Source organism: Oxyura jamaicensis, chromosome 17 (genome assembly GCF_011077185.1).
Source record: "Oxyura jamaicensis isolate SHBP4307 breed ruddy duck chromosome 17, BPBGC_Ojam_1.0, whole genome shotgun sequence".
Lineage (NCBI taxonomy): Eukaryota > Metazoa > Chordata > Aves > Anseriformes > Anatidae > Oxyura > Oxyura jamaicensis.
Genome location: NC_048909.1, coordinates 9,816,092 through 9,843,914, shown reverse-complemented (window position 1 = coordinate 9,843,914; position 27,823 = coordinate 9,816,092). Strand labels below are relative to the sequence as shown.

General features: G+C 42.6%; 2 protein-coding genes across 3 annotated transcripts in view; one reads left to right on the top strand and one right to left on the bottom strand.

The window, feature by feature from the left end:
• Positions 1 to 27,823, bottom strand: part of RABGAP1 (RAB GTPase activating protein 1) — a 69,378-nt gene extending 41,555 nt beyond the window's left edge. Inside the window, exons 1-12 of one of the 2 annotated variants that reach the window (XM_035341497.1) lie at positions 27,771 to 27,823; positions 21,283 to 21,484; positions 14,163 to 14,397; positions 13,440 to 13,644; positions 12,704 to 12,878; positions 12,226 to 12,383; positions 9,435 to 9,545; positions 8,235 to 8,301; positions 6,582 to 6,684; positions 6,227 to 6,396; positions 3,516 to 3,690; positions 1,709 to 1,802 (exon numbers count right to left, since the gene is read on the bottom strand). In XM_035341497.1, the coding sequence (XP_035197388.1) occupies positions 1,709 to 1,802; positions 3,516 to 3,690; positions 6,227 to 6,396; positions 6,582 to 6,684; positions 8,235 to 8,301; positions 9,435 to 9,545; positions 12,226 to 12,383; positions 12,704 to 12,878; positions 13,440 to 13,644; positions 14,163 to 14,397; positions 21,283 to 21,432 (1,643 nt within the window). In that variant the 5' untranslated portion in view covers positions 21,433 to 21,484; positions 27,771 to 27,823. The remainder of the gene's footprint in view (positions 1 to 1,708; positions 1,803 to 3,515; positions 3,691 to 6,226; positions 6,397 to 6,581; positions 6,685 to 8,234; positions 8,302 to 9,434; positions 9,546 to 12,225; positions 12,384 to 12,703; positions 12,879 to 13,439; positions 13,645 to 14,162; positions 14,398 to 21,282; positions 21,485 to 27,770) is intronic. The other variant, XM_035341498.1, reaches the window with a different exon arrangement.
• ZBTB6 (zinc finger and BTB domain containing 6) overlaps positions 22,304 to 27,823 on the top strand; it is a 16,365-nt gene continuing 10,845 nt past the window's right edge. Inside the window, exon 1 of the mRNA XM_035341524.1 lies at positions 22,304 to 22,308. The gene's annotated coding sequence lies outside the window, so the exon portion shown is untranslated. The remainder of the gene's footprint in view (positions 22,309 to 27,823) is intronic.

The following is a 27,823-nucleotide window of genomic DNA, read 5'->3' as shown; positions in this document are numbered from 1 at the left end:
ATCTTAGACCAGAATAAGTACAACAGTAACTCTAATGAAGACAGCCATGAGCTATAAGGCTTTGGCCATACACTGATTTTTTTTTACAAACTATTTTGAGATGAAATAACTGACTCACCAGTTATAAAACCAGCCAGATATTAAGAAATCACAGAATACCAACACATTTAATTGCTATACAAATCTAACGATAGGATTCTGAAAACCAAGCATGAAACTACCTGCACTCTGATTTTTATGATTTTCAATCCTCTTATGTTAAAAGCTCAAGGATCATTATTTCCAAATGCTTATTGTTGGTTAAGAAGGAAAGCCCTTTAACACATATTAAAGCTGTTGTTGCCAGCATTAGCAAAGAAGCACTTCATATCCTCTTAAAGCTGCCAAAACATTTTCAATGGGAGTCAGGTGGCTTAATTATCTTCCAGCCCTTGGAAGAATTACAGAAAATGCAAGTTGAAAGAAACTTTCCCATAGCAGCAGATGCATAGAGCTCATCTGTTAATGATGTTCCTACAAGTCTAAGAAAGGGAAGAAAAAGGGATCATGTATCTTTTTAACACAGCCTTCCCCTTCTTACAAAGTGTCCATATCAGACGTGCCCTTTCCTATCAAATTAGTGCAACACAGTAGTGCAAAACCAAATGGTAGCAAAAGTACTTATTTAAATAAGCACTAAGCAATAGCAAAAATAAGAAATAATCCACGTTGTGATAACCTTAAAGGCTGATGCGACCTCTTAGCCAGGTCATTTTCCCTCATCTGAAGTGCATGACTTCATTTAATCTCTGCTCTCCTACTCCTCAGATCTAACGTTAAGACCGGTTGCTGTACACTCCTTGTCCTGCTCTTCAGTAACATTAGGAAGCAGAAGGCAACAACTAAAGCAAGAGCTGAAATGTAGCACACGGGAGCTCAATCCAATGTTGTGCTTGTTGTCTTGTTTTGCCAAAAAAAAAAAAAAAAAAAAAAAAAAAGCTGATTTTTTCAGTAATTAGCATCACTTTCTTAAAACCGCTCAGGCTACTTCAAGGTGACTAAAAGATCCTTCACGAAGGGAAGGCAGGTGTTGCATTAGCAACTTGACTGCTGAGAAACGTGCTTCTGGTAAATTGGCATTTTGGAGGAAAAAAATAGAAGAACTCATACACTTCCTTCTTGGCAGGCTCTGGAGCCATCTCACTTCAGAGAAGGGAGGAAAAGCATCTTCTGTCCAAGTAGAAATCTCCTGTACTCCTAAGCTGCAGTTACTAAGATATGACAGCTGCAGGAAAAATGGCTGTGAACTACATCAGAATTACAGACAGGAATGGAAGCGATATATGCAAAATAAAGACAAAAGAGCTGCATTTTCTTTATATTACTTAGTTTAGATTTATCTACAATAAAATTCTAGTCAATCTTACGTATAAGTAACACACTTATTTTAAGAGATAACCACCTAAAGAAGCAGAATAAGTGAATTTCTGTACTGTATTTAAACACACGCTCAAAAATTAAAATACTTAAAACATAATAATTAAAACACTCACTGAAGAAATCAGAAAACACAAAGCCAGAGAATATGGAGTGTTGAGGGGAAAAAAGAGGGCTAAATCCATAATAATCTTAACTGGCTTCTGGAAATACTAAAAAATCCAGGCAGAAGGAGCAAACGGGCTGAGAATATTCAGAATTTTAATTTTCAGAATGCGATTTTGCAACTTACCATTTGGACAGCAGCTCTCCCCACGTCTCCAGAATTTTTTCTGCACACTCTTTGGAAACATCTCCAGAACCACTCAAGAGAGGTTCATCGTTGTCTGCCAGCAGAATAGAGGAGATGCTGTGAGATCGAGAACCATATTGCTACCTCTGCAGACATAAACATTGCTCCCCTAACTGTGTGTGGCAAGAAGAATTCCTCGTTTGTGGATGCACTGCTTGTGCACTCAGCCCAGAGAAGCCAGAAGTCTTTTTAAAGGAGCACAGATGTGATAAAACACAGAAGACAAGCTTTAACGTGAAATTCTGGTTAAAAAATAAGGTAAAAAAATTACCATAAGGGTGACCTGGACACAAGGACCCAGAGAGGCTGTCAAAATACAAAATACAACCTAACTAGCTGGATTCACACTTAGGCAGGACTAGAGACCTCCACAGGTCATCTCCCATACAAGTACTTCTATTATTCTATCCCAGACTTTTGGCGGGTCACAAAAATTCTCAAAGAGCACAACTTTCTGTATAAAAAAAATATAATAATAATAAAAAAGCTACAAAGACAATAAAAGCAATACGGTTCCACTGACCAGCTGCAGGCTCAACCCTGTTGTTGCAGATCCATGACAGTCCACAAGCTGTTTTATTTTAACTGTTTTGTAGTTTTACTTTGAAGCCTGGTACTTTTTGATAACATCCCTGGCTTAAAGCAAACAGCTTTTTGAACCAAACATTTTCAAGTGGGGCTGGGGGTGCACAGATTGACAGTAATTCTTTTCAAAACCAGTATTAAACGGATGTACTCCCAGATATTTTAAAATGCTAAAAGCAGGTATCACACACAAAAACTACATTTCACCAATAGAGAAGTCAACTCTGTTTTTGTGTTATTGAGGAAATAGCATAGATTCAGTAAAAAAGACTATCTCAGCTGACGCCTGGAATTGTCAGCAAACTCTTGCAATGCTGCAACTTCTGTCTTCTGGAGACAAAATATCTATGTTCCTGGTCTTGAAAAGAATACCATTGTGGTAACACAGTGGTTGGAGATTCCTTATGGATAATACCTTTTTTTCTTTTTTTCTTTTTTTTTAATAACAGGAAGGTAAGGCACAGAAGTGAAACAATTCACCTAAGGTCACATAGAAGGCCAGCAGAAAAAGCAAAAAAGCAGAAAGTCATCTGCACTTCAGCTCAAAGCTGTAAAGCCAGATGTTTATATACTCAGAACTAGTCCATATTTTGGCTTAAGAGAATAAAAAAATAAATAAAGAAGCCAGAAAGATATATTGAAAATGCATTAAGGTTCAGACTAGGCAGCTCCTGATAGAGTTTTATGTATTACAGATGTCTGTATTTTTCTCTTCACTGAAAATGCTGCTTGCTTACATTTCTAAATATCAGCTTCTCATTTTCACTCTCAAATCTTTTCACAGCTGCTCAGGGAGGGGCAGAAGCTACATGATAATCCCAAATTTTTAGCAGCTTCTTTTCACATTGTTCCAAATATATCACACACGAGGCTTCGGGAGGCCTGTGCTGAGCAAAGCACAGACAGAACACAGAAGTGGCAGACAGGGGAGAGGCCAATCCAGGAATGCAGGGATACTGGTTACCAAATACTCACAGCATTAAAGCAAGATTTAAACAAGAAAAACAAAAAACAAAACAAAACAAAACAAAACAAAACAAAAAAAAAAAAACACTATCAGCAGAACAGAGTCTGACTGGAAAATATTCAAAAAGTTTCATAGCTATTACTTAAAAGCTACCCTTTCTTTTGAAGTATACAAAGTATGCAATCCACATCTTACCTTCCTCTTCATCATCCTCTGGAGGAGAAGGAATCATCGAGCCCTGCGACCCAGACTGGGGCAGGCGAAGAGAAGGGCTTGCTGTAGTTTTTCTTCTCTCCCTCTCTGATTCACTTTCTAGACACACAACTTCATACAGCGTATCGGAGTTATTCTTTCTGTCCTTTTGCTTTATCTAGGAAAAAAGAAGTTTCCTTTTACCAAGAAAAGGTATACAAATCTCCATATTACTTCATGAGGCTCTACTTCCTCTTTTTAGAATAGGAGAGCTGAGAAAGAAACAATTTTCATCACATTCTGGAGTGAAAAACATTCAGTCCTTGCAGCACCCTTCATGCATCATGCCAGCCTGCTAATGTTCCCATCCCTAATACTGTGTAACAAACCCTAAGCATTCTTTCATACCTTTCAAATGCAGTCTAAGTTCTCTTTTTTGACTTTCTGGGGATACTGGTGGGAGCAAAGGGAGAATTCCAATAAAAATTGTTCACGTTTAGTTTCCCAACATGACGATGTCCTTAGCAATGCTTCCAAGTCAGCTATCTGTGCATATACATTGCTGGGGAGAACACAGGCACACGAGCTGGTGGGTCCCCAGGTTTATTACGTGGACCTGCTTCATCCTTAATTTTCAATGTTTCGCTCCTTCCTTTCCTTTAAAAGGAAGGTCCTCCTCTGTGAAATTGTTTCAAAGTTTTGATGCAGTCCAAGAATATTTTGTCATAAAGTAATAAGATAGAAAATAGAAAAGGAAAGGTGAAGAAAAGAGGAAGATAACATTTGTAATCATACTCTACATTAAGCTCCCTGTGCTGAGTTTTATCCCTTGTAGTACTTAAAATGAAGAGAAACGCATCAAAACTAAACAGGACTAAATCACTAGATGTACTCTGAGAAAATAAAATCCCTCTGCTTTCACCATTTCCGAATAAAGAAACACTGCCAAAGTAAGATAAGCCAATTCGACACAGCTGTATTTTAATAGGCTAATCATGACTCCATAGAAACAGGTTTCCCTTCCAGGCTTATCAGGCAGTACATTCTATATTTGTTGCTTCCACTATGAATTTTGATAATCTTCCATTAGTAAACACTGGAAGTTGGACAGCCTGACAGTGCCTGTGGAAAAAGAGAATTAGCTAAGATAAGTCACAATGCCTGTGAATTTGGTGAGACAAAAGATACAGAATTAGCTAAGTAAGATAAACTTCCTTTAAACTACCAATCCGAGAAGGTGTCTGCTGGATGTAGTAAAATATTTATAGTTCAGCAGCCTTATCAGCTCAACATCTCCATGCTACACCTCACAAACATTCCAAGTAAAAAGACTGATCTCAATCACAAAGATTTTTTCCACCTTACGTTTTGAAGGAAATTCTGAAGGAAAGTTTCCAAAATATTTATTCATATTTTACATAAAAGATAGGACATACACAAAAAAACGAATCCTTAGCAAGCCTCAACTTTGTTTCTACCAAGAAATAATGCCACTACGTGCTAGCACTTTAAGACAAGTGCACACACAAAAAAGCTCAGAAAAGCATCCTATTTCATTCAAAACATCTTTTAAACACTTATCAAGAAATCAGATGGACTCCAACCTTGCTTTTTTGAGCTTCACTCAGAATTATTAAACCCTGAGAGAGTCCATACACCCACACAGATGTTTGCTTCTACCCTTCAATTCCTTTAAACAGGACTTCCAGTTCAGAACAGTGATTTCTAAAGCAGGAGAACTTCAAGTACGTCATCTCTTTAGTAATGTGGACCTTCAACTTTCCAGACTTATTTTGAGACTAAGTTATTGCCTTGTATTGTTATTATGAATATTATAGACCAAAGAAACCTTTCCTTTTTAGTAGATATGGTTAAAAAAAAGTTGGAAGAAACAGTAAAAATTTTTAACAAGTTCTAGGGATTTTTTGTGGTTGCTTAGATTTCCCCCCCACCCCCGGGGAAACCTGGGGTATGTGTGAAATCTCTGCTCTCAAGCCTGTACAAGTGGTTAAAGAGACTTTCACATATGTCTCCCCCCCCCCCCCCAATTTCACATGGATGTTTGCTCATTAAAAATAAGTTTAATTTGTATGATAAAATCATTTTAGCATCATATCAGATAGCACGTCACCAGGATTATGTTAAAAGCTTTTTTCCCCCCTTAACCCTTTATTTTACATGTTTGCCCTATGTAACCCAAATGCAACCAACTCTTGGCCCAGCCTTGGACTGCAGATAAATCCTCTGTTCCTTTCATTTCTGAGGTTTGTCTGGAAAACCCATAAGCCTGTGTATAACTTCACAGCCTCGTCAAAGCTGTCAAAATTTGCTTTGAAATGAGGACACCCAGCTCTTTATGGCAAGTTTAGATAACCAGCAACAATTAGCGTGATGATTTTAGCTTTTCTAAAAATCAAAGACCATTTATTACATCTCTATTTCAGGAGAAAAATGCTGAAATATAAACTTTATATTAGTACGGGTTTTACCAATCCCAGGGAGAAATGACCGTAGTGAAATTTTGATCTGCTAAGAGGCACCAGTAAATACAATTCTTTATCTTCAATGCATTTGTACTTATTCAGCATTACACCGTTAAGTTTATCTCCCAAGTTCCCAAACAATATAATCGACTGCACCAAAATTAACCTTGAAAATCAACCCAGCCAAATCCCAAATTAACTGTAGATTATTACTGGTTTTCAAAGTGTTACCTGTTTCAATTTTAGGAAAAAATTTTCAGTCGAGCTACGTTTGCTGAAGGGCCAGAACAATCTCTCGTTAGGTGAGCAAACTCTGACTTTAGTTTCCAGAATGAATCGAACAGGTTCCTGAACCTCAGTTATCACCAAATCCACAGCTGTAGTCATGAAAAGTACTTTATCTAGAGAGAACCAAAGCATTAGTATCAAGAGAAATATTTCAAAGTCCTCTGTAACCTCCTTCCTACTAACACGAAAGAACAGAATAAACTTTTTTTCATTCATCTTAAAGAAAGGAGAATTGAGCCAATGCTCCCTAGATAAGTCATCTGCCCTAACTAGGAATAAAATCTGGCAAGGTTCATACCTTTTGGTGTTTCTTCATTTACAAACTGGAAGTGTGGAGATTTTTGATTCCAGCTCCCAGTGATCACGTATGATTTCCCATCAGAACTTTTACCCATGGACTCCTGGAAACAAGGGATTTTACACAACTTTATTTAAATGACAACAACCTCTGCATTACAAGAATCTCAGCTGCATAAAACAGCTCCTGCACTAGCAAGAGAAGGACAAGCACGTGTAGTTCATTTTACACAGTCCTGTAACAGAGATCAGCTCAGAAGGTAAGAGCAGATTTCCCATAGAGTCTTTGGTCCTTTGCTGATGATACAAAAAGGCCACCTACTGATAATTGTTTTGTGTGTACGTAGTTCGAACATCTGTCTAGTGACACCTGAAGATCAATAGCTCATTTTGGAGGTGGTCATTTGACAGCGGCTTTAAGCTCACAAAGCTGTAGGTGCAAGTACACCAGTTCCCCAAGTTTCACAGGTTTTGCTCTTTCTTTTTTTTTTTTTTTTTTCCTGTTGCTGCTGTTGTTTGGAGAAAAAAAAAATCAAAAACAAATAAAAGCTTTTCAAACTTCTTTTTAAGTTTTTCTGGAAAATCCACGGCAATCCAGTCATTCTGGCCTCACTTCACATCATGAGTCTCTGAATGACAGCTGCCTGGCTGGAAAAGCATTTAAACACATAAAGCTTTAATCACGCACTTAAGGAATGTATTTCATTGCTTCTAAAAGAACAAAATAAACCAGAACACTGTCCTACAAGCTACTGAACTTGTAAACTTGGCAGATGTTTCACATCAACTTCCCTCTACTTCACTATGATGTTTTAATAAACTAGTTGTGTTTTATTTTATCCTAAATAGCTATTTTATAAAAGTAAATTTTACTCTAAAACATCTTGAGATCCAGCTTCATTCAGCATACAAAACGTTGTTCAGCTATTAGGAACCGAGTCAGTATTTCATCCTTAGCATTCAGTGTATCTGTCTTCCCATCAACCTTATTTTCTGAGCAACTCAAAGCCTGGTAAAAAGTAAAATTATTCATGAAGTTTGGGATCATTTTGGGTAGTCACTACTGCAACAAGTATGTACTTCATAAACACTAACCAAGTTTGTTTTCACAACACACTTGTGAAGTCAGACAATTTCTAACATCATTTCATAGATGAAAAAGTGAGTTATAATAACAAAGTGCCCACTAATTCTCAGAGTTATATGTGAAGCTCTTAGGCCTTGATTTTTACAGCAGTAAGTACACTGTAAAACTTTGTAAGTTCAAGGTGCAGCTCTTCAGTGTTCAGTACTTCCAAAAATAAAACGAATCATAGAATGGCTCGGTCAGAAGGGACCTTAAAGATCATCTATATACCCCCCTGCCACAGATGGGGATGCTTCCATGTTTCTTACTCCAGGCCCCTAAACAAGAACAGTCAGGGCTGACTGCAAAATCGGGCAACTCCCTTGACCAACATTATGTCATGTCGTATAACTCTGTAGCAGCAGTGATTCATCCCAATTTCACAGAGCTACACTCAAGAGCATACACTACAGCATCAACTCTAAACAACAAGCGTGCCTAAGAACCTCAATCTTTTCTGTCTATCCTGAGATCACAAGCAACTGTAATAAAAGTTATTATAGAATTTTGTTAATGAGAGATCCTTACCAAATCTAAAAGGTGCATGTCACCACTCCGAACATCTTTCCCACGGCTCAGGAGGAGGCCAAAACATCTGCAAAACCAGACAAAAAATTAATCTGCAAAAATTACTACTTATAAACAAACCATTAGCATTCCTTATCTGGACGTTCTGTCATACACCACAAGCAGCCCACGAATGCAGTAACAAATGTCAACAACTCTTGACATTTGAGAGTAGTATCAGGCATGTACACCAAAACAATGCTAAGCCAATACTGAAAATGTCAAGAAAGATTTCATGAACATATTTACAGTGTGATTGTTTCCTGCCTGCAGTTGCTTCCAAACAAAGATAATTGTTTGTCAAACAGACTCTGCTAATGATCCCTATCCTGTAGGTAGGGCAACATTGCCACCATTTCTCTTCTGTAGTTTATTTTATTTTTGTTGTTGGTTTGGTTTGGTTTTGATACATATTTGCATACAATTTAACCTCTTAACAGACAAGAATCAGGAAATTCTACATGAAGTGCATGGGCCTGTCTTCTGCAGGTTTAATTTGGAAAGACCTTTGGCCCACAGAGATATTCCACTTCATCCTCTGGTTTACCACACTTTATGAAGTTCCTACGCTTTGTGTCAGACTGCAGAGTCTGGCAGAAGATGCGTCTTTTGTCTGTATTATGAGCAGTGCAAAACTCTGCCAGTAATCAAAAATTGCTAGTTTATTTCCAAGCAGCGGAAGATTTGAAGTCTGAACTCTCCCTTCCCTACACAGGTGCTTCATGTTCTAGAATTCCAGACTGCAGCAGATTCAAAGTGTACGTACCAAGATATTCTCAGATGCAACTGAGAAAAAAGGAAAGCAAAGTACTTTAAATAACTCAGTTGCTGATTACTGCCTCTGCATTTTAGACATATTGACCATTTAAAATGGAAATAATACATTTTTATACAAAGTTTTTGAATGGGCTAGAGTAGATATGACACTGATCCAACAACCCGTGGAAAGATCCGTGCAGATTTCACTGCACCTGCACCGTGCCCTGCCACCCACGTGCTGAACAAACCAATCAGATCTTCTGCACAATCCTGCTCAACACAGAGGTGTTGAATTAAATTACATAAACAGAGTATTCATGGAACAGGCAGGAAGCTGCTGCCTCAGAAGAAAGAACACAAATCATCAATTAAAGAGATATTTTTTTTAATCTATAAAATTACCTCTCAATAGCAAGTTCCTTATTAGTTGTCTGTTGGACGTAAATCACTATCTTCTTATCAATTCCTTGGCGGAGTTTAAAGCATTGCCTGTCCTTGTCTTTGGGGACTGCGCTGTTATTTACCAGAAAAGGAAAAAAAGTAAAATAAAATTCTCAGAGCATCATTTAACTGTATTCCTTTTATGCATTAAAAACAGCATCAGACAGTTGGTGAAGCCAGCTTCCTACACTAAAGCACTTAAGATCTTTCTTCATTGCACACTGCTAGCAGTCACTTGGAAGCAATAGCCACAAAATAGGTGTTCGTGTTTTATCACAACTAGGTGAAACCAAGGACATTTAGTTTTCAAAATAAAAATCGTATTTTTTATACCGCTTGGCTTATTCTTTTGAGACCTCCAGCAGCATTTAAAGAAAGTTTCCAATTATTGATTCCCCATGTAACATGGGATTATCATCTCTTGAGTAATTACTTACAAGCGGCAGCACACCACTTTCTTTCACAAGGGAGGTGAGCCCTGGGGCACGTGGTAAGTCAACAAGCCAGGAGAACATTATTTAGACCATTTTCCATACTTCTTCCCTACAGAAAGCACCGTCCCCTAAATGCTACCAAAAGCAGTGATAGAGCGCGGTGGTGGGCAAACCTAAATTATATTTCCATCCCAATATTGATGGTAAAACCTTAGCATCTGTATTCCCTATTGAGCAGCACAGTCACAGTAAACGCTTGACAGATTGAGACTGTTAGGTTTTGACTTTCTTTCAAGTCACCCACATGCTCACTTTCCCCTTGGACATAAAAATATTCTTTATTTTAGTTCAGACTTCTCAAGCTAAGCATTGTGACCCCTGAGCGCTGCAAAATGGGATATGCAGTATTGCCTGTAGTTTAACAACTCCCATACAATTTGGGTTTATTTTCTGACAGCAGGTGCTTACCCAGGGAACAGCAGGCTACCTTTAACTGGAGTAATCCGGAGTTTTGTCTTGGAGCAGGACAGTGGATTTACTCTTACGGCCAGTACATGCAGCCTGAGCTCATGTTCCCAGTATGACAGAAATGCACCACTACTATTGAGCCATGGTGAGAATGAACCGAGATAGGCTCATCTCTGATAGTCTAGCTATGTGAAAGAGTTCTCTTAATTTCCACACGAGTATGGGTCTGCACTGAAGGGTCACACAAGGATTAGTGTCAAACAGCTAAAGCTAGCTGAATTACAGCTAAAGCTAGCTTGAATTAAAACCTGTACAGTACACCCAACGTAGGCAGGACAAAAAGTCACTTCTCTTTATTTTGTGTAGAACAGGTACATAGCTTATAAACAAATGCCCTGTTCCACCCCGAATGCAACAGAACTTTTGTGGCTGAAGAGATCTTTAGGCATCTCTCCACAGCAAAGGCTGAGGGTCAGTGCAGTCCGTGCTGACATACCTGAGCTGGCTGTGACTGAAGCAGCTCTTGGCAGCATGGTTTCTGAAAACCACTGCAAGCGCCAAATCCTAGGGATGGCTTACACCACCTGCACAGCTGTGACTACACTGTTACTGGTACCAGGCCAGAGAGTCTGAACGTCACCTAGAGTACCGCTGTGTGCTGCAGCCACGCACCCTGGCGGCTGCTGCTGCGCCCAAGCTCAAGAACCATCAGTATCTTTCATGCTCAGGCTCTGAGCTAAACCATTTTTCTGTTGCTAGCACATGAGCAGTCTTTTGGATTGTCTACAATGGAAGGTGCTGAATAAATATTGGACTATTAGACATGATTTATTTATTTATTTAATAAATAAAGCATGAGCTGGATGCAAATCCAAGAGGAGAAACATTGCTGAAGCTGTGGCTACGAGCCAATGTTCTCAACAAGTCAGAGTATTTGGCAGACATGTTGTACTGTAATAAAGACACTTCAGCAATTACAGAACACTATAAATGGTTGCATAAAACATCTAAGGGCACTGTGTACAGGCGAAGCAGAAAAAAACTTCTAGCAAAAAAATGAAAAAGTCTTTTTAGAAACCAAGGTTATCCATTAGCAGACTTAACATGAAAATGGCACTAACTAAAACAATGTGAAAAGCTGCTCTAACGCCCTCACCCAATACCACTTGCCATAAACACCTGGATCAGGAAACAAACAAACCTACCTGGGAAAAGATTTATGGTATTTTGAGAACTGGATCAGAAAACAGAAATGTTCGGAAACAGAAGCAACATTTGTTCAGAAAGCTTTTTTGATCCAGACAAGGAAGCACTACTTTACAGATCAGAACAGGGGAGTAATTTAAATAAATGGGTCACAGCAAAACCAAGGAGAATCAATATTGGTGATTTTTGATAATAAATTTCATTTCTGCCTTCTTTTCTGCTTTCAATAACTAATATACAGATCAGCCCCAGGAAATCACCAGGAAATGGATAAGGATGACAAATTTGGCCTTCTTAAGCTTAGAAATGCATGATGTAACTAAAAGTTGCAAACATGAGGGGGAAATAAGAAAAGCTAGGTTCTTCCTAGGATAAAAAATAACAGCACGTCTACACAGGCCATGTCGTTCAAGACATTTACCTTTACTGAGCAGCACTGGAAGATCAAATGTTGGACTAGATGATCTTAGAGGTCTTTTCCAACCTGAATGATTCTATGATTCTATGATTTCGGCTTGGACTACTCAGCTGAACACAACTTAAAACACATTGCACAGAAAAGGTTTTAAAGACAAAAGAAGAACACAAAATAGAAACAGCACTTTGCAGGTAGCATCAGGTTCAAATGAATGAAGAATCTATACCTGAAATAACCTTTGCCATCATCTTCTTTGATTTCCAGTGACACTGAGAAGGTGAAAATATCACTGTCTGGAGTCTGTGGGGTGGCGATGGCTGAGAGAGGAGTTTGTTTGGCAGAACGACGGAAGGCAGTGGCAAAGCTGTACAGTATTCGGCTCACCTGCATTTAGACAGCACCGAAGAAAGTTCAGAAAGATACAGGTGTACAGAATGTAGCAGTTGAAAACCTACCTGAATTTTCACTATATAGCACAATGAGAAATAAAGATGCTGGCAGCTTTAGCATCTGTTTTTCTACACTTTTTTAAAGAATAAGCCATTAAACGTGTTCTCATTTCATATCCAAGATTTCGAAAATTATCTTAAATTGGGGTATAAAAGCAACAAAAAGTCATGAATTACTTCTGAAGTGCCTGACATAATTCTGCTCTCAGTAATAACTTTTACATAATAATTATTTGACAAAAAGATTCAACTTACAGCCTCTTGGATTTCACATCGGAAGACATGAATCCTAAAGAGTTCTGCATTGTAGTGGCTTTCAGTGAAAGCAAAGCAATCACTTTCAGGGGTTCCATCATGCCCTCGTACACAGAAAAGGATTTTATAGATTGGATAATTTGCGATTTCTGTGTTTGTCTGAGGATCTAAAAGTCTGTTAAAAGAGAGAGAGAGATCGGATAATTTGCGATTTCTGTGTTGGTCTGAGAATCTAGAAGTCTTGGGGGCAGGGAGAGAGAGAGAGAGAACCTGAACCTTTAGAAGAATTATTTCAGCCAGCCAATAACTTGCAAGCCTCAACAATTTCACAGCTACTACAGAATGTACGTCATGAATAAAATAACTAATATACAGCTGTGGATAGCCTCACCCCTGTTAAGCCTAATGTACCAGCAATATTCCAGCCCTACAAACTAAATACTTCTCAGGCTATTTCCAGAGTGTTCATCAATAACCACTCCCACTGTAGCTTTTGGGACACCCTGGATCATCATAGTATTCCATACTGATTCTTGGGCAAAAAAAAAAACGTCTTCAGGAAACAGAATCAAAGCATCACTTTCCACAGATCTCTTTAAAATCCACTTTTTCTACTAAAAGAAATGCTAAGTTGCTCATGACTCCTCCTGGATAAATTGGTAACTTGTTTCTTTTGCTAAAAGAAAGTAATATTAAATGCACAAAGTCAGAGTATGCTTGATAATTAGCTTTGTACCTCACTGTTCCTTCAGAGACATTAGGCACTGACAGAGTCACATCTAAAGAAATCTGGCACTGGCTTCGTAAGATGCACATCATTCTGAGGGCTTCCACTTCACTCCGAGGAGCATTCACAGAGGCACAGCCTAAGTAGGTGAGCTTGCTAAACACCACACTGTCCTCATCAGTCACAGGTGTAAAAGGGCTCAAATCCTCACAGTCTAGGGTAAGACACAAAGTTGAACATAAGAAGCAAGACTAGGTTTACAGCAGTAAATTATCAGGGATTGACTAACTGCATGTCAAAAGTGACTAAGAAAGTGACATTATAGAAAGTCAGGTCAGGCCAAAATGCTACAGCAAAACCTGCCTGAAAGGAAGTTACTGATTGCTAGCATTGCTACCCAAACTCTACAGTCAGTTCACTCAAACAGCTTTTCAATGAGTGCACCACTTTTCACTACAGCAATAGAAGCATAGACAAGCTAAAAAAAAATAGTATTTTATACAGCCAGGCAAATAACCATAGTATTTTTGTACAAGGCCAGTACAGCAAGTGTTTTCAGGAGACAATGTTTCAGCATACAGTAACTCCTGCATCACACAACCTGCACTAGGTGATTATAATGGGAGAAACGGGGAAAGGTAGATGGACACACCTGTACCTAAATCCCCCTTCCCTTCCCCAGATAAAGCTAGTTCAGAATATCCCACCAGGCATTCCCCATTTTTTTCTAACCTCCCTGGGATGGTTTCACTGGCAAACACATTTCTGGTTTCTGGAGTCCTGCCACCGACACAGGGTTAATGGTAGAAGATGCTGAAGCTTCGAGGACAACGGGTTCTTCCCCATCACCATCAGTCCTAATTTCTTCTCCATGGTCCCGGTCACTTGACTGATCTTCTATGGGTGGATCCATCAGCACGTCCTCAAGTTCCCTCTGCAGCTGCTGTTCGCTTCCATTCCCCACAATCTAAGAGCACAAAAGAGATGGGACACACACACAAGAAAAAAGACTGTTCGAATGAAAAAGAAAAAGAAAACACCACCTTTTGGGTACATGGTCATTCACGTGGCTGCCTCCACCACCCAAAAGAGCAGTTAACAAATTTCATCTAGTTACCACCATAAACACAAACAGCAATGTGAAAACGTTCACCGGCCCAGATTCTATCCCCCTCGCCTTAACAGACCTACAAAGGGAGCTCAAAGCAGGAATTTCCTAGTACTGCAAAGACTACCTTATGGCAGAGGAAACTTAGAGAAGTCCACAGTTCACCGGTCTATTACAATTCTCAGAACAGTACCAGGAAGGACCAAATATAATTAATATGCAACGTGGTTCATGGGGAAGGTAGCAAGGTTTCACAGGAAGAGAAGAATCTGGAACAGGATGATGCCATCATGCTGAGGAGCAGTGTTGGTTTATTTCCTAGCACTCATCTGCAGCCTGACCTTGCACTCACTGAAGTCAAGAGGATAGAGTGCAGCAAGCAGCCCAGGTGGTGCGAAATTAGGTCCTAAGCTAGAAAGAGAATGAAGATGTTTAGTGCTACAGTACTGGCTTTGTTTGTGGTTTTTTGGTTGGTTGGTGTGATGTGGTTTGGTTTGGTTTGGTTTTTAGTTTGTAGGCAATATGCAGGGAATTATTCATGTTCACTGAAGACAGAGAGAGAACTGGAATGCCTGCACTACCTCCTGTTGACAAAGACAATCCAACTGTGTTGTTCTCTAATCTGGGCAGAGATGTTCAATCTTTGTGCAAAAAGATCAGAGTCTCCAGACATACAAGGTTCTGTCCCTTATGGAAGATCAGCATAGGCTGTAGCATCAGTGGGCTATGCTCACAGCAGCACAGGCAGCAGACACGGGGAGGTCGCTTTCAGCTAAGACCACATCTAGAAGGCCACATCCAGTTTTGGATTCCCCAGTGCAAGAAAGATACCCGTGAGCTGCAGCAGGTCCCAGAGAGGGGACCTGTCCACCAGGCTGGACAGGGAGCACTTGCTCTACGAGGAGTGGCTGAGGGAGCTGGACTTGCTCAGCCTGAAGAAGAAAAGGCTTTGGGGGTCCCCAGCAGCAGCCTTCCATAGCTGCAAGGGATGAGAGAACCAGGCTCTTCACAGCGCTGCACAGCAGGAGGAGAGAAAGTGGCATAAAGAGCAAGATGTTCCAACTGGACAGCAGGAAACATTCCTTCACCACGAGGACAGTAACATATTGAATCGTGTCACCCCAAAAAGGCTGGGCAGTCTCCACCCTTGGAGGTTTTCAAGACCTGACTGGGTGACAGCCACGACAACCTGACCTGGTCTGACCCCTCACCGCACGCTGCTCTGTCTCAGTGAACAGAAGCTCTTTGAGAGCTTGCGTACCGAAGTCACATAAATGCAGGACACCAGTGACAGCAGCAGGACCCTGCAGTTTCACAGAATGGCCGAGGTTGGAAGGGACCTCTGAAGATCATCTGGTCCAATCCCCCTGCCGAGCAAGATCACCCAGAGCATGTTGTGCAGGATGGCATCCAGGAGGGTTCTGAGTACCTCCAGAGAAGGAGACTGCACAGCCTCTCTGGGCAGCCTGTCCCCGTGCTGTCACCCTCCCAGTAAACCCCAATTTTCAGGAAGCTCTCAGATACTGGATCTGAGGAAATGCTTTGCCCATTCTTCTGCAACTCATAGGAAGTGAGTGATGCTTTACACGGTTTAGAAATTAAGCATGGAAATAGAGTTTACTGGCAGTATTTTACCAGATGGCAGCCAGACAACGTACCTGATTCCAACACTTCAGCTGCTGGTTATTGTTGTTGGCACCAAAACTCACCCTACGAGCAGATACGCATTTCTATGTCCTTACGTTTCCCTAAGCTTATTGACTTAGGACACTACATGCAGGCTAATAAAATCCAAATTGAGCAACTACCTAAAAAGACTGCAAGACAAACCTTATTAAAGAAAATTTGGGTTCTTTCTTTTCTCTTTAAAATAAGATAGTAAAAAAAAAAAAAAAAAAAGGAAGTGGTTAAAAGCAGGAGGAAGAGCGCAGGGCAAGCAGACGTCTACCCATAACACAATCTCAGTATTAAAGCAAACTCCACTGCCTCAAAACCCGCATTTCATCATAGAGAAATAAATTATCTTGGAAGTACCTGAAACAACGGACAACGTTCTCATATTTTAACAATAAATAAATAAAAAACAGTAAAAAAATGAACGTTTATCCTCCTGAAGCTGCTCAAACAGCAACCAACTTTCTGGAATGGATTAAAACGTATCGACATGCTATCTGGGATCACCTGCCAGGAGTAGAACAGAGCAACTGCTTTACGCGGCTGTAAGCAGACAGAAGCATCTGTAACGTGCAGCTAGTTACAAACACAGATTCCCATTCCCCCCCCCCACTGTTAGCATTCTTTTCTGTGATTCCTCACAGAAGCAATGCAAAAATCTCGCACAAAGCATGTGGCCAAAGACACAACCTCTTGAAGTATCAAGTGTATTATTCAGGTTTGTGCAGGCTTTCCTCAGAAGGATGATGATGGCAGATGCTACATGTTGTTTTCCTGCACCCTGTTTATATGACTTGTAACAAAATAAAACAAATCAATCAGAGTTCCACCAGCCCCCTTAATGCCTGAAACTTCTATTGTACAGGGCAGGTATTCTAAGGAACAGGAATTACAAATTCTGGCACAAACCTGCTCCTCACATGCTTTTGTTCACAAGGATTAAACAGACTACAGTCTGGGGAGGTGTGGGGGGGGATTTGTGTCCAAAAAGAATTAAATGTTGTAATGGTCTTAACATAAAATGCAGGTGAAAAACGTTCCATTCCATCAGGCTTACAAGACAGAGAACTCTGAACGCTGACCTACTGTATTTGGTACAATAAATTGTAGTAAAAAACTCTACCTTGATACGACTCTATAAAACATGATCTAAAAAATTAATAAAAACAGCAGAACAGGTAAAATGTGAGTCCAGGTTGTTTACAGTGTGACAGTAAACAGGCACAGGAAAAAGAAGAAAGGGCTAGGGGAGATTTACATAAAACGCAAAGTAACCAACAAGCAACAGAACTCAACTCCGAGGCACTGCTTGGATCCAATTTAGTATTTAAGCTCTATGTAAAGACAAGCAAAATCACTGCCTCCCTATATTTTAAGATCCAAGGTAAGTCTAGATCCAACTGCTCTAACAAAGATAAGCAGACAAAAATAATATGACAACATACACGTGAAGCCCACAGCATCAGCAGAGAGCAGCGCAGCCCACTGAGACTCTATCTAGCAAATACTCTCAAAACTCCAAATCCTCATTTAAGAAGTAATTCAAAACGCCTCCAGGAAAGCCCTCCACCTCAAACCAGGCACTACCTTCCAAAAACAACTCCAAAAGCAGCATCGGTGACACTTCTGGACTGGAGGCCTTCTGTTCTCACAGCAAGCAGCCAGTTGCAACAAAGGAGCTGCCCAAAGGAGGCCTAACATCCAAAGCACAGCCAACTTCAAGTGAAGCAGAGCCTCTGAGGCAGCCATAACAGCCACCACCTCGTGGGGAAAGCACACGTTAGGTGCAAACCTGTCTGAAGCTCTGCTGCAACCCTGAAACTGGTAAGATGCTGCAGGACAGAGCGCAGCACAACCAAGGGCAGAAGGGGAGAAGAAACCAAGTGGATCTAACAAACGCCTTCGCGTAGGTCCGCTTGAGACAGAAGAAAGGAACCATTTAGCCTAGACAGCATTTCCTCCATTTCTCACAGCACTGGAAACTAGTCTGACTTCACTTTTAAATAGCATGCAGCCTCCTTCAAAACTTCCTTCACGACAACATAGAGGAGCTATTACAAGTGTCGTTTATTCCCTTCTCCTTACACCAGGCAGTCAGAGAACTCCAGGAGGTAGTGGGCTCCAGAAACAAGGCTTTTGTAAATCCAGTTCAGTCCCACTGGCAGCAAGCAAAAGCAGACACAGAAATGATACTGGAAAGCAGAGACAGCTAGCAAATGGTATTTCTGGGAACATATCAGTAACAAGCCTGTTCTGTAATTGTTGAATCATGTTTTTCTGTATAAAAAAAAGCAAAGAAAAAGTACGGATTACGACCAACTGAAGAAAAACATGACTATCCAAGAGAAATATCTACCTGTCTGGACTTGAGAAAGACCAAGAATAAAACTGTGCATTAGTTGAGTCCACAGCACTATTACTGAAAGCGACAGCTTAGCAAAGAATGCACAATGAGAGGCTCAGATTTGATCTATAAATCTGACAGCCTACTGCATTCAGCCAACACAAGCCTAAACTTCTAGCACCATCATCAGACTGTGTTCAGCAAATGTTTTAGGATACTCACACTGCTCTTCTAAAGCAGCAGAAAAAGACAAAAGCTCAAATACAAACCTAAACTTATTTTCTGCTCTTCTTGGTGGGCTCATCACAGCAAATGGGTTTTGACATCTACAGTTTAACTTAGTTCTACATAGCAAAGCAATTGCTTCTCCTTGAAGAGCCCCTTCTCCCTGTTTGTCCCCATGAAATGCGTAACCTCGTGTTCGTTTTGTAGTAATGTTAATTTTCCATATACCACTTAAGTACTGCAACAGGACTTTTAACATACCTGACAACCTTCAAAACTCCATTTATCTATTCACAAACAGTTCAGTAATACAGTAAAAGTGTCTACTGAATGGCTACCTGCAAACTAAAACCAAAAAGATAGCAAGAACAAAGGTGCTTTCCGGGGCAGTATCTCTTTTCTTGTAGAGCAATACCGGAAGACAATTTGTGTCCTGAAGACCAGCTAAAAGATCTTCCATGCCTGACGGTAATTGTTTTTACAGCCTTAACCAGAAGGAAGGAGGTTAACAGGAAAATTACTGCACGAGAGAACTTACACTGCGCACTGCCTGCTTATCTCAGGTGTAACGTTTCCACCAGCCACGCAGACTGCTGCCACTAACAAAACACTTTCAAATGACAGAATGTGGAAAGGCTCAAGGTGAATCACTCTGTTCAGGGACTGTGCTCAGTCCTGGCACCAAATTCATAAAGAAGCTTATCTTTAAGACCTGTGGAGCTCTGTGACATTCAGTGCCAAGCCAGGGAAGAGCATGACTTTCCTGTTCGGCTGTTGATCAGCAGAGGCAGCAATGGTGACGGCCTTTCCTCATCGAGAGGAACAGCACGCCTGCAGCCAGCATTTTGTAAACCGCTTTGGAAGTAAACATATGAAGCAAATTTTAGTAGTAAGTTTCAGGAGTCAGTCTGAAATTGATTAAGGATATTGCTAACAAATATTTGTGTGCTTTAATAAAGAAGGCTTCACATTCAAGTCTCTTTAATGTCTCTTACTGTACTAAAGATACATCCTGTCAAACTATCACAACAGGACAGCCACATTAGACCAACAACTCAAAGAGCTCTCTCGTGGAACAAGGAGTGTTGCAGACTAAGGTATTTCACATTTCCAAACTTTCTTTAGGAATAACAAGATAGAATGAAAACTCTGGTAGACTGTCTGTCTCCTGGGGTCTCAAATGATGTGTTTTGACTTTGGGAGCTAAACCACACACAACTACCCCATAAGCATTCTCGAGGTAAGAACCACTGTGGAGACTATTCTGAATTCTCAAGTATTTGTAGCTACTTGTATATGCAGCCTCTAGAAAGATAAGCATGAGGTGACAGTCTTCCAGCAGGTTTTACAGAACATCAGGCTGATTATTCAAGAAATTTTCAAATTTTTGTAGACCATCCTTCTGTGATGTGAAGAGAAAAATCAGTATTATGCAAGTGCAATAACATATAAGTGAACATTTTTGCCAGATTAAATGGAAGATCTTCAGACTTAACTCACAGATTTAGCTGGAAGTCTTATGTAAAAGAAAACAGAGGTTATAGTGGCCCATCTTGTGTGGGGCTCACATCAATGCACAAAAAGCAAATGAGGCCATTGGAGGTAAAAGCAAGATGAGCACAGACATCAAGAAACGTTCAGTAAAGTCTCAGTTCCAACTACTGCTAAGGAAAAGAGGAATGTACAGTCTACCAGCAGAACACAATTTCTTATCGTCTCTGAAGACATTATTTTGAAGACACAGATGTGACCGTAGGTTTCAGTTTCTTGCAGTGCTGGAATGTCTTTCCATCTACACAGAACACACCAACTTGACTCGCTCTAGGCAACATCTGGTTTTCAACAGGTTAAAAAGACAGCATTCTAAGCAACCACCTCACTAGTGTCACTTTGCTTAAAGGCTGGTCAAATATGTACTGGAATGAAGGATTTTCTTTACGTAGACAAAAAAAGGAAAAAGAGTGAGGAGGTCTCTTTCCAGAACAGCACTTTTAAAAGCAAGAAGACGTCAATACCCTTCCAGTTCACACAAGCCTGCCCACACAGGCTTGTATTCTCAGTTTCATGCCAAGTTGTTAGTTATAACTACACTTCTACGTTTCTTAAAGAGAACATTTCACATTGGGGAAAACTTTAATATATACTTTGAATTAACAGATATGTTCAAATCAAGTGTATGTTAATATTGCTTTCTACCTGAAATCTGTGAGGAAATCACAGTTCCAAGCTCTTGACAGTCTCTTTCATCCTAAACACTTCATGAAGGATTAAGCGAAGTGGGAAAAAAAGCCCACAGGTAGCGATGGAGAAAGCTCGTACTCAAAACCTAATTATCACCTTTCACATCAGCAAAAGTAATGCAGAAACTACGGCAAAATCAATTCTTGAATAAGTTCTCCTTTCTGTCAAGTTTTCCACAATAAAGAAGTCCCTCTTTAAGCTCTTCTATGGTTAGTTAGGTTTAGAAGAATAGAGAACAAACTCAGGTTACTGATTCTTACCTTCAGTCCTGTTTTTTCATCATCACTACCATTATTTGTAGATGGTGTTTCATCCCCTTGCCTGGAAACCAAGACAAAATCTTCACTGTTAAGAGTGGATACCGAGTCTGATGAGACACTGATTTTTCCAACAGAAGCCTTGTCATCCATGACTTAAAAAGGAAGTTCGACTCATGAATGAGATTAAATATTTTATAAACTCCTGAAAAACAAAAATCATAAAAATACTTATATAAAACTTCATGCTAAAATGCTCAAATGTTTCTTTACAGAAACCTGCTGACCAGTTAAAAAAATAAAAGGAAAGCAACCCATCTGACAGCATAACCACATTACAGCTCTCCTGCCAGAGCACACTCATTGTCCTGCTTTGATTTTGCTAAGAAGCACACTGCTATTAGATCACTGGTTTCCACAGCTCACAGCTGGGACGTTAATAAACCTTTCTGCAGCATTTCATGGCTGTGTCAGACACCGCTCTATACACGGCACAAAGCAGGCCCTCGGAGCACCTGCTACACCTGGTGACAAGGGACTTGTCTCAGCGCTGGAACTACTCAGTCCATTTCCTTTTTTCAGAGAATCCGTCTGCCTCAATCTACGTTCCTGCCAAGTATTTCCGTAGCTACTGGAGCACGCTGCATGTGCAGCCACATTCAACACCCCTCCCCAAAAACAGAGTTAGATCCAACTCGTGACGTTTTGCACTGAGGCTGCTCTAGAACCTTGGGCTGTGAATCCATGCTGAATCTTCTGTACTGGAAGGAGCAATGAAAGATTCCAAGAAGCAGGAAGAACAGCGTAGGCTGGACCAGTGCTGAGAATTGGAGCCAACAGAGAATTTTAAAAGCTGGAACTGGCACTGCGAGGCAGCTGAAGAAAGGAACAAAAGGTGAAGTTCAGCTGCACACCTTGAACTCTACAGCACAGATTCTCAGAATCTGTGGCTCAAAACAGACTGCCATGATAATAACGGCTGATTAAATTTCCCAGAAACCCAATTACACCCTTATCACGATGGCTCGGGTCTTTACTTACTCCCGAGCACGACCAAACCCAGAGGCCTTTTCAACCTCAAGCTGAGCCTTCCACTCGGGGAGCGCTGTCCCAGCCTGGCTGCCAGCAGAGCAGCCGAACAAAGGCACCTGGTCTAGCCACAAGCACGGCTCATCACATTCCTCTCTGAACCAAGAACAATGCATCTGAAAATAGCAAAGCCTGCTTTTATTTCTGTCAATACCCTTCTCCACAACTACCAACAGGACTTGAAAATCGGCCAGGACGACAACAACATTTTTTTCCTCCAGGTTATTTTTAACCCGATTACTTTCCCAATCGAGTCACTTCGTGGTCCTGAAAACGTTCGGCTGGCCATCTGAAGGAATGCGTAAGATGGATAATGGATGTGGGTTGTTCATGAGTAACATCGTACCTGTGATTACTGTCTTGCCTTTTCAACTGCACAATGTTCACGTATCCCTTTCAAAAACATTTTACGATGCACGGGCTTTCCATGAAAATTACTGGCTGAGAAACACAGTTTGAAAAGGTTGATGCACTGTGTGTGTCTCTGATACCAGGTGCAGCTACCTTAAAGGCAGGGCACAGTTCTCATTTTAAAGTTGGTATTGTTTAAAATGTTAGTGTCAAAACAGTTCTCAAGAAGCTCCTTATCGCACCATCTACATAATGCACACATTATCTGACACTAAAATCAAATGTACTGAAACACAGAATAAAAATAAGCTTAAAGCACTTCATATGCCCCCAGCTTTACTGCTTTCATTCAAACAGAGCAAACTCGTCTGCCACACTACAACGCACGAGTAGAAGAGCTGGCTTTGATCACAAGCAGCGGTGAAGATCACCCAGGCAAGGATCAATTCAGCAATTTATTTTGGCACAGTGTGCCTGTCGTGAAGTGTTAATTTCACCTGCTTCCTAAATCCTTCAATCTGTCACCTTTCACCAGCATTAACTTCAATTAAGGAAAAATTACGCCGTGCTTTTGTGTACTCCTTTTTGTGGTAGCGTGGTGGAAACAGACAGCACGCGTGGTCCCAGAGCACAGCTGGCTTAGCCTAACCCCCGCAGAGGTTTCACAACACAGAATTGCAACAGCAGAAGGCCCTGATTAGCCCAACTTCACCAACCTTACGTTGAGCAAAAGTCTTACTGAGATTACACAAGATAAGAAGGCACAGGAAAGGGGAGAGCGTAGTAGGTTGCTGGACGAAGCTTCTGTCCCGTAGTGACGTACCGGCAGGCGAGGCTCGATTACCCAACCGCTCTGGAATCAGCAGCAGAGGTTCATCAGATTGACACCCAAACAGTGGAGTTGCAAAAGCACTGCCTCAAAACACTAAAAATACTACAACATTGCCTCAAGTTAACCCAAACGTGCACAATCCCATACTCCGCTTTGCTTGCACTTTATTTCCCCAGTGCTTGACAGCACCTTGTTTCGGGCAGATTTCCTCACGGACCGTTTTACCTGAATCAGGAAACCGACAGCGGCAGCACCCACACCCCAAAGCCCACGAGCTTGTTAAAACACGCTGGTACATCAGGGTGTGCATCAAAGACCAGCAGCAGAGCAATTACGTGTGGCAGGCTTACGGCTCCTCTGGAATCAAAAGAGGAGCACAGGACAGTGACAGCGCTCATCAGTGCTATCTGCAGCTCGTGACGAACTGAAGCTTTCTCTGCTGGCAGTTTTGGGAGTTAGGAGAACAGACCTCCAGCCCAGCGCAGGCCTCAAGTCGTAGCGTTTCCCAGAAGAAGCTGATGTCTCATCCCGTACAAGGAAAGGGACCGGTGTGTTCCAACACGAGGAAAACGGGAGCTTTCAAGTTGAGCACAGCTTAGGCCCAGACACCAACCTATTTGCCCGAAGGTGTCTCTACACCTCCGTGGGAGTCAGAATGTCTGGGTAAAACGCATACCAAGAGGCAGATTTTTATTAACTTCTTTGCACACCCGTTAATTAAAGGGGTATCCCGGCCCCTCCCAGGAGACCATTGGAAAAGGCTGTGAACTGAGAACGGCACCACGGCCGGCGCTTGGGTCACTGCCCTCAGCTTTGCTGAAAATTCTGGTTCTCAGGACAACTCGCCCTCACTCTGTGCTTGCTCTCGTCACACAGCGTGCGTCCAAGAACCAAGCTCTCTTTAAGCAGCAGTCCCATTTACCACCAAAGCAACCAACGAGCTGAGGCCCCCACCTTACTCTCACTGATTAAGATAACGTGCACACGGACAGCAAGGACTCCCTGCACCAGGTAAGATCTCAAGCAACGGGGAGACAAACCTATGAAATTTCCACAGATTTATAAGACATTTATCCTTTACATTCCTACCCTTCTCCCAAGTATTTGCCACCTGACCTGCAACTTGAGATCCAAATTCTCCTCGCAAGTACTTCAGGAATGAGCTTAAAAGAGCTTCAAGCCAAGAGAATATAAAAGATAAAACCTCCCATCTTACGCTGCTGTGAGACGCAGAGGCCTGAATGCCACCGTGAGAGCCGAGCACTCGTAACTGTGGCTGGTGTCACTCCAGGGAGTGCCTGTTTCCCAGTGTTTATGAAGTCTGAAGCCACACCAAGAGGCAGGAGAGCGAAAATTGATGCTGCAGCTGTGAGCTTCCCTGGCCGCTCAGAACAGCATTACCTTTACGGCAACAGCGCGCTGAGCAGAGTTTAGAGGTGAACACAACACAAAACAGTTTGGGCAGGGGGTTCAGGGCAGAAGAGAGAAGCATGAGAAGGGCGTGCAAGCTGAAGACAAAAGGTGATTTTTTCCCCATTCCGAACCTCTCGGCTTTTATCCATCAGCAGCAGCTCCTTTAGCAACCCCACGCTTACGGCACAGCTGATGAGTGCACCAGGAACAGAAGAATGATACCGTAACGTTCAATTACTGGAGGTTTTAATTCAAGAAGCTACCTGAAGCAACAAAGCTAAAAAGCTCCTCACACAGAACAAACCTATACCCTATACCCCCTACAAATAAAAACCCGGTAAGTGTAACATTAAAAAACATGAAAAGAGAGAGAGCTTACAGCCAAGAAACTGAGGTGACTGACTCAGTAAGGATTCATTCACTGAAAAATAACATCTTTTCTGTCCTACTTCTCGGCTTTCACTTTGCTGGTTTGCAGCAGCAACAACTCAGTGCAAGTGAAACGTGGAATTTGTAGGAGAGTTCAGCAGCTTTATGGTACACATCCCAAAGCTGCTTTATACCAAATAAACCAACATCCTGTAGGATTTAGAGCTCCTTACAGGCTTTGACAGCTGTGATTTTTTCTCCTGCTCAATTCAAATAGGCTGCATTTATTATTTTTATAAATACAATGAGTGAAAGTGTGCAAAATGCCACAGCACAACGCTGTCACTGCAGGCACTCGTCCAGATGTTCCTGTCTGAGCAGCCTAAGAAATTTTCAGAACCAAACTGGTGTCGCACTGACAGACGTGGGAAAGGAGCTGCGGTTCGACTTTTCTTGAGCATATGCACAGAGCCTGGATTTTATTGCAGCTCCGGGAAAAAATCATACAAGGAAGACCAATCACCAGCAACCTTTTTCTTCTCACGTGTCATATGATTAGACTGCATAATCGTGTGTTTGATCTTTACCCACCACTCTTTCAAGGAGACAGCTACAGCTTTCCCTTCCCTGGGCAAACCATTCTCAAAAGCACCGAGAAGTGTTTTTGCACTCCAAGTGAAGCAAGACAGTCAGTGGAACGCTGCGTGTGAAAAATCAAGATTTAGGATAACTGAAGAGAGCAACTAAATAACAAAATAGCAACCACAATACTACATTTTCTGTTCATTTTAGCAGACTGACAGCCACAGATGTTCCCGCTAACCTCAGACAGACAGAAAGAGGTATTTATCTGCAGATAATGCTGCCTCCGATGTCAGCACCACTCCTCGAGAGCAGAGCACACCCATCGCGGGGAGCTGGTGGAATCACTCCGCATTTTATGCAAAGCCGGTAATGACAAACACCAGAGTGAAGCTAATGCAATCTCTGTTAACAATCCTTAGCAGATTCAAAGTTGGTGCCAAAATCATTTTGCTTTTACTCCTACTTTGAACTGTTTGCTCAGAGGAGAGAACTGTCACTGCAGGCTCTTGTAACAGGCCGATTCCCCAGTCCCAGAACCACGCTGCAGGCCCTGGGAAGCTGTGGCTGGTGACAGAAATGCTGACGCTGCCTTAGCTCGCCCGTCACCAGAACGTGGCCGGGATGAATTAACCCCAACATCCACACCCTGCGGCCGACACTTTGCCAGCATGGGACCCATCCAGGGGCTGCCCACGCGGGGCCGGGACAGGCAGGATGGACAGATGGACGGTCTGGCGGCTGGGACACAGGGAGACGCAGCGCGGCCGGTGCCAGGCATGCTCTGAAGATAACGCTCCGCATACTTCTGTGGTTCCTCTCTCGCCAGGATTCAAAGAGAAACGCAGCTTACTGGGCAGACACAGCGCTGTAAAAACACGCTGTGAAGGAGCTGGAATGGGAGTTAGGTGCTGCTAAAAGCTGCCTGCACTTGGATGCGGAAAGCAAAAGGAAAGCCCTACGCCAAGCTCAATTTGTTAATTTATTTGCTGTGTACACACAACTGAGTTTGTTCAAGTCCTTGACCTTTTAAAGTTCAGTAGAGACCTCTAAAAAAAATGTTTATGTAATTTAACCAGCAACCGGGAAGTCCGTGCAGCTCTGCGTTTGTTAACGAAGCAGCTAGAAATCTCAGCCGGGTTCACTAAAGCCCCGTGAGCCGGGTGCGTTTGGGAGCACCGATGGAGCTCTCCCTGCACACCAACGCAGCCAAGCAGCGCTCGATCTCCGACGCGTATTTCAGGAGAAACGCGCTGCTGCCCTGCTCCCCCAGCCGTCTCGGTGCTGCAGCTCCCTCTCCTCCCTGCCCAGATGACTGACCGGGCACAGCCGGGTGCGTGCCAAGCCCCGACGTTACTTCCACCGCCCCGGTTTTCGCTCCGTTACCACCAGCCCGCATCTCGGGGTGGCCGCGCACGGTGCGGCCGGTGACCCTTCTCTTCCCCTCCCCTCCGCCCCCGGCGGACCCGAGCGGCCGGGATTTACCCGCGGGGGCTGAGCCGAGCTCGGACCCGCGGCCAGCCCGGGGAAGCCCGAGCGAGGCGTCGGGATTGCGGCCCGCGCCCCGAGCTCGGCGCTGCGGAGGCCGAACGGCCCCACCGGCCCCACCGGTCCCCCGAGCTCGCGGCCGGGAGCGGGGCGCGGGGCTCCGGGCACGCCGAGGCCGGGGCGGCTCCGGGAGCGGGGCGGGGACCTCGGGACCCCCGGAGCCGCCTCCCGCTGGCGGGCGGCTCCCGGGCCCTGCCCCGTGCGCGGCGGGGCTGGGGCCCGGCGGGGAGGGGCGGGAGGGGACGCGTCGGTACCGGGGGGAGGGGGGGAAGAACGGAAGGGAAGGGAGGGGGCGGCCCCCACCTACCCCGGCCGCCGCCGCCGCCGCCGCCGCCTCCCGGTGCCGGGCCTGGGCCGCCG